The following is a 19,276-nucleotide window of genomic DNA, read 5'->3' as shown; positions in this document are numbered from 1 at the left end:
GCATGATGCTACCAGGTTATATGTACTTAATTATATTGTTCTTACACTCACCCATGGTGGAGCCACTCCAGTGTCCGTTTTCCATCGAATAAAAGTCTAAACTGAAAAACAAAACCTATAATTTATTACCTTATTTTATAGCCGTGACTATAACGTAATAGCCTCAGTTGTTAAAACAATTCCAAAGGAATCGTTTTTACGTGAATGACTTAATTTACTATTTTAGTGTTGCAGTATACATACGAGTATGTTCAAATAAAAACAGAAATACCCTAGCAAGGTATTATTAGGTATTCATATCATTTGTGTAAAATTATTTAATAATTTGTTCACAGCTTAAACGAAAATTGTTAAAGAATCATGTTGGGCACACATTATAACTTATAAAGTTATAACCAGTGTTAGGACTTATCTAGATAAATTTATCTAGATAAATTATCCAGATAATAATTATTTTATTTTTTATCTTATCTAGATAAATAAATATAAGTTATCTAAGTATTTATTTTAGATAAATATTTGACTTATCTAGATAAATTTAAAAGATAAATTGTTTAGTGAAAATTAGATAGATCTGTACCAAAAATATTATTAACTATGTGAATTTTGTTTTTGGTCCACTCGACAACTTCTTCAGCTGCAGGGTGACTTCCCAAATTTTTATTTATACTTTGTTACTCCCTAGAGTCCCTTGGATCTTATTGATTCCTTATATAATTATATGTGTTGAAGTTAATGTTTGGTGATACACATCATGATATAATAAGTTAAGTCGAAAATAAACATATTATATAGGCATGTACTTACATGGCATTATATATATTTTTTTAAATTAGTTGTTTTAATTTTAATTTCTATAATTATCTGTTATTTATCTGGATAAAATATTTTTATCTTTTTGTTAGATGAATTAAATTTGTTTATCTTTTATCTGTATCTTAGATAAAATTTAGTGTTGTTATCTTTATCTTTATCCAGATGATTTTTTTGTTATCTGTTCCTAACACTGGTTATAACACATCTCAGACCTACATACATTTTTATCATATGTAATCGGTTTATCTTTGTATTCCCGTACAGTATCATAATTTATTAGTATTTGAATAAATTAATTTTATCTACTACTTCACCACTCATGTAGTTTCCAATTCAACTTGAACTTGATTAATTTCTAACATATTATTATTATTATTTTATTGGAATAAAAAAGCCTCGGCGTCTGTGGCCATTGGCATACAAGGAGTTTATAAGGTTAACAATTTTTTAGGATACAGTATTTGTATAGACAAAAACAGATTATAAACTATTTATAAGATTAGTCTTACTTTAACATATTATTATGGCTGTAGGTATTGTATATATATACATAGTATATCATAACAGGTATTGTAATTTTTTTTGATAAAATGTTTGTATAATGATATAACTTATCTACCCTGAAATATATAGTCCAATATCCCATTGTTCTTGTTTTCGATATTTCTTATTGAACGCGCAAAACGAATCCAACAACGAACTTCTCTCACCGCCATAATGTGGTAAGTCGTCTGGTTGTTTTTTGAACATTTCCAGTTTCACCAAAACGATTTCGATTTTTTGTCCCAAGCTTGGATGGTGGTATAGCACTTGAACCTGAAGCCAAAAATTAAGTTAATTCATAAACAAAACGAATTAAAAAAGTAGGCACACAAATATACAATATTAAGAACACCGTAGTCACGATATTTCGATATCAAATTGTTATTTTTCGAATTTATGTATTATAATCTCATTGACGTGAACTCTGTGATTATCAGTAAAATATAAATTTATAAATTTACAAAAAGTGAGAGCATAATTTTTTTTACGGCCTTTTAGACCACACATCCAAACATAAACGCCTCAATTCGTCTCAATTTTACGCTAATATAATACCTATGCTATTCTTCATTCGGGAAGAAATCTGCTTCATGACACAATCCTCCCATCTCATTTGGGGCTTTTTTTTAAAAGTTATAACTTTCTATGAGTGTATTATGAATATATTCAAACAAAAAAGTAAAACAAAAGTATTATGTTAATTTAAAAATTCTCTTTTGTCGTTCAAGTAAAACAAAATAATAATTGTTTATTTAATTTCCTATAGAAATAATATAAGTATCAGAGTATAATTGTATCGCTTCACTTATATTTGTTTGTTTTGTGTTAAAATATCCTGTAAAAAACGTGATTAATAAAGCTTAAACTAACAAAGCGATTTGTTAATATTAAATAGGTACAAACAGTTGATAAACGTTATTATATTGATAACTTTTTCATTGAAGTTAACATTATTTAATAAAAATACCTAATATTTTAATATAGTTACTATTAAATAGCCTTAATGAAAAAAAAAAATTCTTTAAAAAAAATTTAAATACCCATGTCAGAAAATGCAAAATAAATAATAATATCATAATTTATTCCTAATACTCATCAAAACGGTCAAGTTCATAAAATTATATATATATTATAATGTTAAGCACGACAATATTTTTATAATTTTTATTAAAATTAACAATTAAATCTGGCATAGTAATATAAAAGAAAAGTTCCAAAAAAGCTCTCGTTTACCTTTAGAAAGTTTTTATAAGGTAATTTTTGTGATTAAAAAAAAAAAAAAACACTTTTAACAAAGAATATATATTTTATTTATTAATATAGTATTTAATATGTTTTTGTTTGATTTAATAAGTCGATATTAAATTAAATGTTGATTAAATATTAGTTATTTGACAAATTTTAATATGTTTGGGTTCCTTTTTAATATATTCATCTATCTATATATACTATTATATAAAATTGTAAGGGTTTTTCTTAGACCGCGCTAACCGAGAAAACTACTGAACCGATTTGGTTGAAATTTTTTTTGGCTGAAACCCGACACTCCGCTGAAGGTTATAGTAACACTTTTGTCAATAAAAAAAAAGTATAAAGTTCATACAAAATCAAAAACAGAATCAAAGTAGTGGCGCCCTCTTTCGGCCAAAAAATATACTAAATATTTTTAGTTGTTATGGTTCTATAGGTTGCAGATCCAAAGAGGATGAGGTGTTCTTATATAAAATGGAAACATATGGTAAACTTATTGTATGACATATAGTTACTATTGGTTACTGATTCATAGAAACCGAATACTATGTTTGTTTTTTTTCATATTATTATTATTATTAATGTGCCATAAATCTTTTTGTGAAATAGTTTGTGCTTAGTTTGATAAAATATACTTATTTTTACTTATCATGCCGAGAGCGTCAAGAGCACGCATTGGAAGAATAACTGCCAATGCAACTCGAATATATAACAGAATTCAACAAGATATCACACAAAAATTGCAAAAAAATGGAAAGATGAAACCCATGGACTTTGCTGCGCTGACGGTAAAGTTGTTTTACACCAATTTGAGGATCTTCCAGACCTAATTAAAAGTTTAATTGATAATTCTCACCCTCTATCAAAACATTTCTTTGATAATTCTAGACGGTATAACACTCTGTTTCAAATGACATCGTTTGGAGCAAACGAAATAAGTGAAGGGAACTTCATGCCCTCTTTTAAAATTCAGGGTCAAGTGCATCATTTAATAGGTAGTTTATTACCCGAAATTGGAAATAATGCTAAATTTTTACAAATATATTTTATGTCAGAGTCGGATCAAATATCTATTCGAACAAATATGATTCCAAATATGAAAAGAGGTCTCATTGAATCATTGCAAACAGTTTTGCGTGAAAATAATCACCTCATACAGAGCTTTAGATCTAATCTGGAGTCGAGGTCTTTTGATGAGTTGCAAAACTTTAAGTTAATTATTCATGCTGACAGAGTTCCTCAAGATGAACACAGAGGTCAATATAATGCACCTACCATCGATGAAGTAGCTGTATTATTAGTTAATGAAGATAAAGGTCCCAGAGATATAGTTCTGCACGGTCGGAGTGGACAATTGAGTCGAGTTTCCGAATTGAATAGATCTTATGATGCACTACAATATCCGTTAATGTATACTAGAGGTGAAGACGGATATTACATTAATATTACACAAAATCAACGAACAAAAACTGTCTCCTGCATGCAATTTTATTCTTATAGGTTTATGGTTAAAGAAAGAAGCCTAAATCATCTACATTATTACAAAACATTATTCAGCCAATTCGCCGTAGATATGACTACGTGCGGATAATTATGTTCACCTCCGAGATGATGTTAACAATGATGCAAATATTAATGCTAATAACGTGGGGTAACTAGTAATTCTTCCCTCCTCTTTTACTGGCTCCCCACGTTACATGCATGAAAAAAATCAGGATGCCATGACTTATGTTCAAAAATTTGGCCGTCCAAATTTATTTATAACTTTCACATACAACCCGGAATGGCCGGAAAAAATGAATTATTTCAAGACCAAGATATATATGTATAATATGTATAAATGGATTTCGATCTGTTTGTTTGTCCTTTATGCATTCATAAATGGCTGGACCGATTACGACGAAATTTGGTGCAGAGATATATTAGATCTATAGGCAGAAGATAGGCTAAGTTAATAAGTGATAGACTCAAACCTGGGAGATGCTCAGACATTTTGAGATTTACGATGGACATTTTTGTTTATTTATAAATTGTCGCTATTAGTGATGATTCCTTATAATTATTATATATTTCTATTATTATTATAACATATATCCCTGAATTATTTTAAATTGCGCACTACATAGTCCGTAAAATATTTTACATTTTAAATTATGCCTCAAAAAAAAAAGATCGATCCGTAGTTGTACGCCTCAGCACCAAAGAAAATGGCAATACGAGCTACAGAAACATCGAGCAATTTTTTTTCTGAAAAATAAACCCTGCAAAATGGCTATCTTAAATTTTTTTGGAAATAATTAAATAAAAAATTATGTTTTTTAAATTTTTTACAAAAACATTAAAATAAATTAAAAAATTAAATAATTGTAGTTCTTGACCCTGTGCATCTTATTATAAAACCAGAATTTTTATATCTCCATTATTTCGTGAGATATTTTAATGGGTAAATCCTCGCGGGACAACCTATATATATAAATGGATTCGTCTGTTTATCCTTTATGTATTCAAATTCCAATATTTGGGCCGATTACGAACACAAAATTAATTGGCACAGAGATTTATGAGACTTATTGGCAGAATATAGGATAAGCTAAAAGTGATAGATCCAAATAGCATTCAATTAAATATTTGAATTGTCAGAATTTGCTCGATAAAACGAATAAATTTACATAATGATGAATTAAATTGAATACCGTTGTAAGATTATTGCGTATTATATTTTAACCATTATTTATTTACATATTGTATAAAACATACTGCTAGCATAATCACAGGAAACGAATTTAGCACACAGTTTGAGAAATGTGAGAGGTAAGATTTTTATCGGGCTACGAAGTGCACGGGATCAGTTAGTACTATTATATAAAATTGTAAGGGTTTTTCTTAGACCGCGCTAACCGAGAAAACTACTGAACCGATTTGGTTGAAATTTTTTTTGGCTGAAACCCGACACTCCGCTGAAGGTTATAGTAACACTTTTGTCAATAGAAAAAAAGTATAAAGTTCATACAAAATCAAAAACAGAATCAAAGTAGTGGCGCCCTCTTTCGGCCAAAAAATATACTAAATATTTTTAGTTGTTACGGTTCTATAGGTTGCAGATCCAAAGAGGATGAGTTGTTCTTATATAAAATGGAAACATATGGTAAACTTATTGTATGACATATAGTTACTATTGGTTACTGATAGGACAAGGTTATTATGAAAGAATATTTTATGAAAATCCACCCGAAAAAGTTTCCGAATTGAATAGATCTTATGATGCACTGCAATATCCATTGATGTATACTAGAGGCGAAGACGGTTATCACATTAATATATTACAGGAAAATAACCAATATCGAACCAAAACTGTATCCTGCATGCAATTTTATTATTATAGGTTTATGGTTAGAGAAACAAGTCTAAATCATCTACATTATTACAAAACATTATTCAGCCAATTCGCCGTAGATATGATGGCAAAATTGATTTCTGAAAGACTACACTTTATTCGTAACCATCAAAAACAACTACGTGCGGATGATTATGTTCACCTCCGAGATGCTGTTAACAATGATGCAAATATTAATGCTAATAACGTTGGGCAACAAGTAATTCTTCCTTCCTCTTTTACTGGCTCCCCACGTTACATGCATGAAAAAAATCAGGATGCCATGACTTATGTTCGTAAATTTGGCCGTCCAGATTTATTTATTACTTTTACATGCAACCCGGAATGGCCGGAAATAAAAAATGAATTATTTCAAGATCAAAAGTCGTTTGATAGACACGATATAATCTCTAGAGTTTTTCATCTCAAACTAAAAAAGTTTATGCATGTATTAAAAAATAAATATATTTTCGGAGATGTAAATTGTTATGTTTACAGTGTTGAATGGCAAAAACGAGGTTTGCCACACTGCCACATTCTTTTGTGGTTACAAACGAAAATTCAGCCAGATGAAATTGATAAAATTATTTCTGCCGAGATACCAAACAAAGACAGAGATCCTATACTTTATGAAATAGTTTGCAAGAATATGATTCATGGCCCATGCGGCGAGTTAAATATTAGATCGCCATGTATGAATATTGGAAAATGTAGTAAGAAATACCTTCACAAATTGGTCAAGGATACTCAAACTGGAGATGATGGTTATCCGACTTACCGACGGAGATCACCAGATGATGGAGGTTATACTGCAATATTAAAAGTTCGTGGTAAAACAGAAATCGTGGTTGACAACCGTTGGGTTGTACCGTATTGTCCAGTGCTATCTAGGTGCTTTAATGCGCATATTAACGTAGAATACTGTCATACGGTTAAAGCGATAAAATACATATGTAAATATATTAATAAAGGATCAGATAAAGCTACTTTTTCTGTTAATCGTGAAAACGATGAGATTACAAATTTTTTGAATGGTCGATACATATGTACTTCTGAAGCGTTTTGGAGAATTTTCAATTTTGAAATCCATGATAGAGATCCGACAGTTCAGCACTTGGCTGTTCATCTAGAAAATGGACAGCGTGTTTTCTTTAATGATAATAATCTTCATCAAGTTATTGAAAATCCAAGAAAAACGACACTAACTGCATTTTTTGAACTGTGTTCACATGATGATTTTGCGAAAACACTGTTCTATCATGAAGTTCCTTCTTATTACACCTGGGATAATAGCAGAGGCTGGTTAAAGAGAAGACGGGGAAAAGATGTTCCAGGTTGGCCAGGAATAAAAATGGACACTGCCATTGGTAGAATTTACACGATTCACCCAAATCAAAGTGAGTGCTTCCATTTAAGATTGTTACTAAATTATGTACAAGGTCCTACTTCATTTGAAAGCTTGAAGGCCTTTGATGGAGTCATTCACGCGACTTTTAAAGCTTCCTGTTTTGCTCTTGGGCTTTTAGAAAATGACGAGCAATGGAAAAATACTCTAGCGGAGGCAACTCTTTCAGAAAGTCCTTCAAAATTAAGAGAATTATTCGCAATAATCATAGTTTTCTGCCAACCGTCTGAACCTCAATCTTTGTGGGAACAGTTCAGAAATGATTTTTGTGAAGATATTCTTCTTACAGAGCGCACTCGATTAAATGACTTGCAATTTACTTTTTCTGATGAAATATTTAATAAAGGTTTGATTGAAATAGAAGATAAAGTTGTTTTTCTGTCTGAAAAATATTTAACTGAATTTGGAATGAACTCACCTGTTCGAAATGAAAATGCATCTGATCCTTTTGAATTCTCAATTTTGCGTTCTTACGATAATAACCGATTACAAGAATTTGTAGAAATCAATTTACCAAAATTAGTAAATGATCAAAAATATGCTTTTAATGTTATTACAGAAAGCGTAATGAATCATCAAGGAAGAGTTTTTTTTTTAGATGCTCCGGGTGGTACAGGAAAAACATTCCTAATTAATTTGTTGTTGGCTCAAATTAGATCCTCAGGTAAAGTTGCATTAGCAGTAGCTTCATCTGGTATAGCAGCAACTCTCCTTAGTGGCGGCAGAACTGCTCACTCGACTTTCAAGTTACCGTTAAATGTATTATTTATTTTGATACAGAATACGTTTGTCCGATTCGTAAAAATGGCCCTCATGGAAAAATTCTTCAAAAAACCTCATTCGTTGTGTGGGATGTGTGTACAATGAGTCACAGATCACATATCGAAGCAATTGATCGAACATTAAAAGATCTTAGGTGTAATAATAAGTTTATGGGTGGCATAACATTCGTTTTCGCTGGTGATTTCCGTCAAACCTTACCAGTAATCCCTAAAGGTACTCGAGCTGATGTCGTTAATGCTTGCTTAAAATCTTCCCATATATGGAACTATGTTGAAAAACTTTATTTGCGAACAAACATGAGAGTTTATTTATGCGGAGGGGACGATATTTTTCCAGCACAGTTGTTGAAAATTGGAAATGGAACTTTAGAAAATGAAAATGGTTACATTTCTGTCAATCACACGATTGGACGGGTGGTCAATAACGTGTTAGAGTTGATTTCTACAGTTTATCCAGACATTTTTAATCTGTCCAATAAATCAGATCAGTGGTTATGTGAAAGAGCTATAATCTCTCCAAGAAATGTAACAGCAGAAGAAATTAATGATATCATCCTTCTAAAATTCGATGGACACTCACGTGAATATCTATCTATTGATACAGTTACATCAACAGATGATGCTATTCATTATCCACAAGAATTTCTCAATTCTCTTTCTCCTTCGGGATTTCCTCCTCATAAACTAAAATTAAAAATTGGTGCTCCAATTACATTATTACGTAATCTTCAACCACCGAACTTATGTAACGGTACAAGATTACAAATAAAATCGTTGCGAAATAATATTATAGAAGCCGTAATTCTTACAGGTCCAGCGAAAGGAGAAATTGCATTTATTCCAAGAATTCCCATGATTCCCTCTGACTTGCCGTTTTCTTTCAAACGGCTTCAATTCCCGGTTAAAGTTTCTTTTGCCATTACCATAAACAAAGCACAAGGTCAAACATTCAAGTACGTTGGCGTAGATCTTCGTACAGAGTGCTTTTCACATGGGCAATTATACGTGGCATTTTCTCGAACTGGAGACCCGAATCATCTTATGATTTTAATTTCAACAGGAAATATAACAAAAAACATCATATACTCAGAAGTCTTATAAAATTCATATTTTAATTCTTTTTTTTTCTTTAATAAATTTTAATAAATCTTTAATAAATCTTTATCAACCATAAATTATTTCTTTTTTATCAGTATTTATTTTTATCATTTATAACGCTAGAAACCGTTTTTTATATTTACTAGCCGATCACAATAAACAATAATATTTGAATAAAAAATTCTACATATCATGGTCCGAAGGCAAAATAAACAACCAATCACGGGCGAAGCTGTGACGGGTCGGCTAGTATTATATAAAATCTTGGTTATTGGGGTTAAATATTTTAAAAAAAATTATTTTTATGTATTTTATTCATAGCTTGGTAGCCCTATGTGAGTGATTTTGTTCCCGACTTGGGGTGACCTAAGATTTACAACACAAAGTGTGCCACGAATATTAATTAATAATTACCTTTAAAATATTCTATCACGATGCATACGGTAGCGTCTCAAAAACAACGTAATTCGTAACGCGTACGAATACTGTGTTTAAATTTTACCAGCCTAAAAAGCTAGTCAGAAAATTTATATTATAATATTTCGCAACGAGCGTGAGTAATTTTTTTTTGAGATTCGTCTATGTTTAAATTTAATTTTCGAATTAAGTCACCTCAGTGCATTTAAGATATATTTTTCAGGTATAGCAACTACACAATATTTACACATAATGATTTTACCCACTCACTAAAAGTTACTAAATATTTTTCTTTGAATATACTTCTCCGCTTATTTATAATGTGTAGGTACTGCTATACGTGTCAATTATAATATAGATATTATGAAATGATCAAAATATACCTTAATTTAAGTTGATTTTAAATTTGATTTACTCAGTGTTAGACATCCGCCCACTAATAAATCATAATAAATTGTATAGAAATCGCTATACCTTATGGATATATGGGCTTGAGTACTTGGCATTACTGAGTCCAGCAATACCCGCTGCAAAACTTGATTATAGTTAACGTTTTAATATTATGCAGAGCGATTGAACAACAAGCCCTACTCTTTCGAATTTTATTCATTAATGGTGAATTTTTTCAGTCTTCGATTTTTGTAATTTTACAATGACTTTGGACTTAGAAACTGTATTGTATATACACCAAAAACTGATTTACTTCATCTTCAACATATTTATTTTGTATTAATTTGTACTTGTAATATATAATATTATAATAGCCTTATTATATAATATCAAAATCAACTAGGTTATAAAATAAATATTGAATCTAAATATTATGTTCTTATAGAGTGCTAAGTGACATGTCAGATAACAATTCGTATCTAAAGTATTTTATTTAAATAATATTAAAATCTTTGATCTATAACCTATTGTATTTATAGTTAAAATATATTTTATACTATCAATGTATGGTTTTCAGCGAAATCTCTACAGAAATTATGTGTCACAATTGTCACATCGTTTTTGATAACCAAAACCCTAAAAATAATATTAATTACACGAAACTGAAATAGAATTAAATCTCTAATGATGTAACCCCAAAAAAGGGTAGCAATTATTTCTAGGGTTGTTTTCGCCACAACCGCTCCTGCCATGAGGTTGGCGTCTGCGACTTGCACCTAAACTGGAAAGCTGCTAAGGGATAGTGAACATAATATATGGTATACGATTGAAAAATAGAACAATATCTTTTTATAAGACCTCTAAATATATATATTAATTATGCTAATATAAAATATTGACAACATTTACCCACCAGTGATGGCCAATCTACTGGGAGGTAATACATAAAAATATAGCAAATGCTGAGTTAATACAAATAATATAATAAAAAGGGGGAGACAACTGATCGTACAATAAATAATACACAAAGGGGAAGGATAATCTCCGGACCGAACTGGACTGGATGCCGAGCTGCCACACACGCTGCGAGCTGCACTTGATGTAGTAACAGGAAGATTACCACGTACCGAACTGGAATGAATAACGAACTGCCAAACAGGAGGCGAGCGGCCTTTGTCGTAATAAGAATAGAATCTTCTGATGGACAACAATATCACACGATATAAAAGGTGAATATTAAAAGCCTTTAAAAAAATGCTGAGCTGCCATGCGCTTTTTACGAACGGTAAAAGTGTAAAACAAGAAAACAAAAACTACTCGACGCCATGTGTCCACACACACACACCAATACAGCGGGACCCGGCCGCTGACCGAGCTGGAACGGGGGAGAGTGGAAGTAGCGTTCTCACCCAGTATGACCAACTTCACATATGCTGAGCTAGCAGGGCGGTCTTACTTCGTGCACAAACAAGGGTTGTATGAACTAAGATGTAACAAAAATTCGTAACCGATAAATCTCTTCTTACAAGTCCTCATTATAATCGATATATTTTCGACATAGATTTAATTTTTTTATGAAAAAAAAATATATATATAATATACTCACGGCATTAACGTATGCTAAAATCATGTCGACAAGGTGTTCGTCGTCGTGTTTAAAGTACTCCGAAAATGTTTTGTACGCAGCTTCGTCAAAATAGAGCGCCGTCTCCAATATGGGCATCGTTGTTGCCATTGTCACCGCCTCCATTCCATCCTCATCGTATTTTGTGTCCTCTACCTGCGTGGCAAAATATTTAATTAAAATCTTGGATAGAGTAAAACGCGAACAAGGGGAGGGAGAAGGAGAAAACGCGACGAAAACGACAACAAAAAACCTCACTAATTTTTATACTCACAAAAAGGTCTGGTGACATGAAAGCATAGTTTTCGCCGGGTCTTCGCAATACATCTGTGGAGGAGAGAAAAAAAATATATACAAACTGTCAAGAGGAATATATTGTATTAAAGTCCTAAACGTCGTTGGCGCCGAAAGAATAACGCGAATTACAGAACTTAAAGTTTTTTCCTTTTCTCTTATTTATTTATTTTTCGTTTTCATGAACGCGACGTGTCTTCAGCAGTTCTATCACGCCCGGCTGTTGTAGGTATATAACGTATAAGCATCAGCCATAATAAATAATATTATACAATATATATATATAAGTGTAGATATAATAGTAGATACATCAGAAACGTAAAGAAACATATGAAACTTATATCGTAACTATTTAGACGCTGACCAAACATGGACACTATTAGATCATGGATTCGGAACGTTAACTTTTTCAGCTACATTTTAGTTTATTACACAATTATTGGTTGTAACACGCGGTCGCGTACTAATTGAACAATTTAAAATTCACAACATTTCATCCCTAATATATGATATGAATTTATCGAAAACTCTTACATTCTTTTATTTATACATTAAATTGTAATAAAATATAATACAGATCATAATGAATTGTACATTTTACATACGAATGTATTATATTAAAATATGTTTATCTATAACCTTATTAACATGTATATTTCATCTAAAAATAGGCTTTTAATGATCACGTTGAATTCCTAATAATAATTAATAGAAAACAATTTAAAAAAATAGTAATTATATAATACTAGAATTTTTATCAAATTTAACCATACTATAAAAACATGTTCTATATCTAGCAAACGATAATAATTATTCAATGATAAAATATACCTAACGAAATATTATGATAAAACATTTTACAATCATGTTTATGATCAAATGGGAAAATCTCCCGAAGTGTACGACTATATAGGTATAAAAATAAAAAATGTCTAGAGCAGAATTTAGAGTTTTGATGACACTAGTCCAGCGTTTCTCAACTAGGGGGTCGGGAACACCTTGACTTGGGGTCGCGTAGGTCGAAAATAATAAAATGTTGATTTAAAATTGATATTGATAATAATAGAATATTTTTTGTTCAAATTTTTACCTAAGTAATATAGATAGATGTTCGCGACACTAAAAAGGTTGAGAAACGATGCACTGTAGTCTAACAAGATTTTGGCCCCTAGGATTTAATATATTTTTTTTTCGTATACCCCCAAACTGTGTTGCAATACTACAATTGATACATTGATTATTTACAAATAAATAAAAGAAGCGATTCTTTTTCTATTACTTTAAAATCGTATGTATATTAAAATATTTTTTTTATAATTGTTGAAATCTATCGTTAAAAAAAATATAAGATCATTTTGTGAGAAACTCCCAAAAAGCGGTCAACCTCATCTGCTGTTAATGTCATTTGTTAACTCTAGATCTAAATATCTATTTAATAAAAAAAGAAATAGTAAAAATATTAGCAAATGAAATTGTGAATTTATTACTTTTCTTTTTGTTCGCAATTATGCGCTTCGTCATGTTCAGGTTGAAAAAAGTTGAAGTGTTCCACCAAGTTAAGTTATTAAAATTGTTACAATCGACAGTCACACGGTTGGTATAATAATATATTCACTACCTATTTATAATTTTTTGCACGTTTCAAATCTGAATTTGAAATTCGAGTCGGTTACAATAGCGTATGCAAGATTCGAAGAAAACTGTTCTTGGAACTTGTATAATTTTCGTGCGTGTATACCAGAACAACATATTATAATGATCACATGCTTTAAATTTAATTAAAATACTTGTTGAAGAGAAACGAGTATAATACTATAGTTACATACATACAACATGTAGGGACTTCCGGAAATAAATAATAAAATACTATATATTTTAATTACAAAATAATTTTTGATCTCGATGTATGTATAAAATATAACGATATACAATTATAAATTATTCAAACCAACGTAGTAATATATCTTGGACTCAAATTCCAGAAAAAATATAGAAAAAACAATACCTAACTATTTCTATGACGTTTAAATTACATTTTGTATCACGTTTAGAGACATTTCATAATAACTACGTGTGAAATACATTTCTAAAAATTTTATTTTTAACTCAATCCTCGTATGTTATATGTGCTATATAAATATGAAAAAGTTTTTCACTACGTACTTATACTTATAATATATAGATACGTCGAAAACTTATCATCGATTTGATACGTATTTATATTCGCACGGAAAGTTTCTAAACATATTATATGTAGTATGCACAGTTTCGTTTGTGTCATCTCGAATCCGCGCACCACTTTGCTACAGATGTACGATATTATCACGATATCCATTTATCACCACTCTCCATGCTATAATAGATTGTTACTTTATTACTTTATTAGATATGGTTTATAATTTTGTGCTCAACATCATCACAACTAAACCTAATCGATTATTAATTATTACGTTATGTTTTGACGTCCACTAACTAAATAAAATCACTTACTACTGACGTATGATGGTTATAGTTTTTTAAACGAACCATAAACATAACTCTAGGATAAATTTAAAAAAATGTAATATGTATGTTCAAAAAATAGGAATTTTCACGTAATGTCCTAAAACTAGGTAAAATAATTTTAAGTGAGACTTGAGTCCACAAATTAGGAAAGGAAAGCTTATACATTTTATATGTTATAAATAGTTATAATAATTATGTTAACTGTCCTTATCGTAAATATCACGAATATACACCTCAGCATTTTTGCATACTTAAAATTTTTAATTTAATTATAAATATCATAATCACAATATTTTGAGCTTATAGGCTTGGATACTACTGGACCAGTTCATAACGAATTTTGTTCAAATACTCATTGAGACTATAGTGGCTCCTACAGACATTTCGTTTTGGCTCACGAAAACTTAATATTTATTTTCTTATATGATATATTATTTGTTATAGAAATAATATTATTTTATAGAATCTATATTATTATATCACGTATAAAATAAATTATATGTTTGTAGCTAATATACAACTCCGATAACTGATTTTTACGAACATTTCAAATTGTTCTTAACACTTTCAGACCCAGTGATGCCATATGGAATCATAATATTTAGTATTTCTTCTTATTTTTATGATGAGCCCAATGATTCCATATGGAATCAATTCTTATAAGAAATTTTGTGTTCTATCCATTGGTATCACTGTTTTAACGATAACGTGTTTATTGATAATGTTATTATCTGTTGTTGTCAAATTTTTTCAACCGTTACGACGGGAACTACTTTTAAATTTATTTCCTCAATTTTCGGTAAGTAATTTATATTTTATTATGCTTGCAATTACTTTTTCTTATGTAAAATACACGGCATAAATGCAGTTTGGTTCCCACGCGAATTTTTCGATTTTTTTTTTTCCAAAATGTGTGTTTCACGACACTGAATACAAAAGTCTAATTCCAAAATTCTCGCAAATCATTATTTTGGAAGTTATAGCCATCCAAAGTTTGCGATTTCACGTATTTAGTATTTACGCATGTATGCGCGCAAACCGGCTTTAGATACCCACTTTCTTACGTTTTCGTATTCTCGCCTCTCATTTATATGTTATTTTATTTTATTACAATATTATCTAAAGTAGTTTGATGAAAAATGTTAGATTATACCCTATAATTATATTTTTGTAAAAGTTATATTTAACTTATTAGTTTTATGTAGATATCTACCTCATTATAATTTTAATTAACGAGTTTCAAAAGGCAATAGAACTGATAATGTTTTATTTTCGTTTTAAATATTACTTTTTGAAGATTGCTATGTTAGTACCTACAAGCGTACTCCAGATCACTACAGTTTTTGTTACAGTTACGACAACATATCATTTTAAAATGACATCTATTAATTTTATTGAGTTGTATGATATATTTGAGCATAAAACCAATGGCCCCGTCTCAATGAGTGTTATACAAAAATTGCAATCGTGGAATTTGTTAGCCCGTGATGGTGTATTAAAATGTAAAAATGGTCATTATTTACAATTATACAGCGATATACGTTCTTTAGACGGGTTTAGTTGGAGATGTAGGGCACCTATAAATAAACAAAAAAACAAATGTGACTATTATCGATCGATTCGCATAGATACATTTTTTCATAAATCGCATTTGTCGTTATACCAAATAGTATCGTTTGCATATTTGTGGTTAGAAAACGTGTCACTGTCATTTATTGTTAAACAAATTCGAATTTCTCAACATACTGCTGTAGATTGGTCATCATTTCATAGAGAAGTCGTCTTCGAGGCTATGATTACGAATCATAATAAGATAGGTTAGTTTAAACTTAAATAAATCATTTTTTTATAGTATTAAAATAATTAATTCATATAATAGGTGGAGTCGGACAAGTTGTTGAAATTGATGAGTCCAAATTTGGTCGAAGAAAATATAACCGCGGGCATCGTGTAGAGGGGCAGTGGATTTTTGGTGGTGTTCAGCGAGAAACTGGGGCTTGTTTTTTAATACCCGTAGAAAAGCGAGATAAAGATACCCTATTAAGAGCAATCAATGATTGGATCTTGCCAGGGACTACAATTATCAGCGATTGTTGGAAGGTAGATTTAGTTTTTACTATGTGGGCTGTGCCGAGGGATATTGTGGTACTGAGTTGTGATATTGTGTTAATTTGTTTTACTAGAGTTATCAATGTTTGGAGGATGAAGGGTATGTTCATTTAACAGTGAATCATTCCATTCAATTCAAAAACCCAGAAACCGGAGCACACACTAATAATGTTGAGGGAATGTGGCGTCACGCCAAGGCTTCGCTTTCCCAATATTGTCGTAAAAAACGGTTTTATGGTGGATATTTAGCAAAGTACATGTTTTTGAAAAGGTGTCGTATATTAAACATTGAACCTCTAACGGAATTTTTTAAACTTGCTGGTGAGCTGTATAACTCAAAAGAAAACGATGTTTTGATAAGTGATGATGATAAAGACTCTTCTTCTACAGGAACGGATGACGATTAATAAAATATTGAAAAATTTAAATAAAATTAAAATTGCAAAAAATGTTTGTTTTCAATAACCCTCCCCATTCAAGTTTGATTTTTTAGCCCGGGGGGTTTGAGGGCCGAGCCCACATTCAACGAGAGGTCCGTAGGACCTCGAGTTTGGTGACTGGAGCTGGCAGGCGGAGGGAGCTACTTATACTTATTTTACTTTATCTGGCCATCAAGTCCGGCGACCGGAGCCGATAGGCTCCGGGAACCGGGGGTCCCTTGAATTTAAAGACATGAGTCATTTGTGTTAAATTAGTTTCAGATTACTTGTTAGGTCATCAGGCTGCCCGCAGGGCAGGGACGCTCTCCCCCCCGCGACCCCGGAGGGGTCGCCCCCCCCCCCCCCTCCCCCTCCCCCCCAGGTTTGCTATTTAAGCCCCGGGGGGTTTGGGGGCCGAGCCCCCATCCAACGAGAGGTCCAGAGGACCTCGAGTTTGGCGACCGGAGCCGACAGGCGAAGGGAGCCACTTATACTTATTTTATTTTATCTGGCCATCGAGTCCGGTGACCGGAGCCGATAGGCTCCGGGAGCCGTGAAGTTTATTGACTTTAAGACATGAGTCATTTGTGTTACTTAAGGTTCAGTTTACTTGCTAGGTCACTTACCTACAGCGAACGTGCGTATATATTGGCGATGTGCACGGCATTAAAGTAGTGTTGCGCGTATATGCGTATAAACATAAAATCGCAAACTTTGGATGGCTATAACTTCCAAAATAATGATTTGCGAGAATTTTGGAATTAGACTTTTGTATTCAGTGTCGTGAAACACACATTTTGGTAAAAAAAAAATCGAAAAATTCGCGTGGGAACCAAACTGCATTTGTTCCAATGATGCTGAAATAGAAAACCTCCTTAGAGGAGATATGTCTGATATAGAAGATTTTAATGATGATGAAGATGATCTCAATGAAGAACAAATTATTACTCAACATATTGCTGAAATTACAGAGTTTATAGATTTGAATAATGCTGAAATGGACAATTTGGTAAATAAATTGTAATTTTTATTATGTTTATTGTTTCTATAATATCTTTTAAACTTAAGGAAAGAGGACAATGCCTCTTAGATGGTGAAATATCTTTAACACAAGATTTATTAAACCAAAGTGACAATACTGAAGAAGCCGATGTTGAAAAAGAAAATGAACAGTTACCAGCTAATTGGGTTACAGGTTCTTGGGAAACATATTATCAGGAAAGTTTAAAGAGTTGGTAAAGTTTGAACCTTACGTTTAAAAATATACAAAATTCTACATCCAATCTATCACAATAGGATGGACGATCTCGGTCAAATTAGTTCACAAAGCAAGCTACACTGACTCCAAAATGTTACCCATGAACTGAGGTACACTAAAACTATAAATAATACATAAATTATATAGGATATACCCATGAAAATCGCATACGGTATATACTGCTAGAAGATCCCTAGAGATACCATATTTCTTGTTAAAAGCATTATAGTGGTGTCAAGATAAAAATATCTGATACATTTTTTTTTTCAATTGGTAAATCATACGATGATATTACAACATTACAATAATAACTTTATAACAGCTAGGCAACATACATAATACATTATATTTATATACATACACTTTTTCTTAAAATTTAACTATCAATGGATAAGGCTTAAAAAGTAGGTACTTATTGGTTATTATTGAGATAGGTGTTTAGATTCATACCTACCACCTACGTATATTGTGTATATAATTGGTACCTAACCTATATGACAATACATCTATAACTATAAAGTATTATAGTTTTAATATTGTATATAATATAAAATTCGTTTACTACCGTTTTATAAATTATTACACAGATGAACGGTGTACTTACTGAATCCATCGGTCCACGTGTGATTTACTGTCGGAGCTCGTTTCAAAATAAATGCATTTTCACTATCATCGTCACACCGATACCGGCAAAGCCCGGCATTAACAGACTGCAATTCGTATGTGATATCTGATAGAAACACAATACCGTTCTGTGGATTATATTGAACGAGTACAATTCATTAATATATTTTAATGGTAATTATTGTATTTGATTATCGACAATTTTCAGTCAATCTGGTTCATTTATAATATATATGGTTAGGTTATGGATATATTAACACTATATGGAGTCACGGGTTTATTGTGGAAAAAAGAAAATATCTTTTAATAATGTTCTCTCTCCAGCATATAGGGTACAATAATTTAATAGTTTAAATAAAATCACTAAC

The 19,276-nt window shown here is 31.2% G+C and overlaps 3 protein-coding genes across 3 annotated transcripts in view; 2 read left to right on the top strand and 1 right to left on the bottom strand.

The window, feature by feature from the left end:
* Positions 1–19,276, bottom strand: part of LOC107163172 (A disintegrin and metalloproteinase with thrombospondin motifs adt-2-like) — a 67,983-nt gene that overhangs the window by 31,467 nt on the left and 17,240 nt on the right. The window contains exons 4-8 of the mRNA XM_015510447.2: positions 18,889–19,036; positions 11,974–12,026; positions 11,682–11,855; positions 1,436–1,632; positions 52–101 (exon numbers count right to left, since the gene is read on the bottom strand). Coding sequence (XP_015365933.2) covers positions 52–101; positions 1,436–1,632; positions 11,682–11,855; positions 11,974–12,026; positions 18,889–19,036 — 622 coding nt within the window. The remainder of the gene's footprint in view (positions 1–51; positions 102–1,435; positions 1,633–11,681; positions 11,856–11,973; positions 12,027–18,888; positions 19,037–19,276) is intronic.
* LOC149056556 (uncharacterized) lies at positions 3,389–6,018 on the top strand. Its single transcript, XM_089224348.1, has 3 exons — positions 3,389–4,031; positions 5,905–5,913; positions 5,993–6,018. The coding sequence occupies exons 1-3, from the start codon at positions 3,521–3,523 to the stop codon at positions 6,016–6,018; spliced, it is 546 nt and encodes a 181-aa protein (XP_089080474.1). The 5' UTR covers positions 3,389–3,520.
* Positions 15,551–17,312, top strand: LOC149056555 (uncharacterized). The gene is made up of 3 exons (XM_089224346.1): positions 15,551–16,315; positions 16,378–16,598; positions 16,682–17,312. Exons 1-3 carry the CDS (start codon positions 15,760–15,762, stop codon positions 17,012–17,014), a joined length of 1,110 nt encoding a protein of 369 aa, XP_089080472.1. The 5' UTR covers positions 15,551–15,759; the 3' UTR covers positions 17,015–17,312.

The sequence above is a fragment of the Diuraphis noxia genome, unplaced genomic scaffold (genome assembly GCF_037042655.1).
Source record: "Diuraphis noxia isolate RWA-SAM2 unplaced genomic scaffold, SU_Dnox_SAM2 contig0003, whole genome shotgun sequence".
NCBI classification, from domain to species: Eukaryota; Metazoa; Arthropoda; class Insecta; order Hemiptera; family Aphididae; genus Diuraphis; species Diuraphis noxia.
Note: the sequence above shows the minus strand (reverse complement) of the source record. Positions and strands in the feature narration are given on the sequence as shown.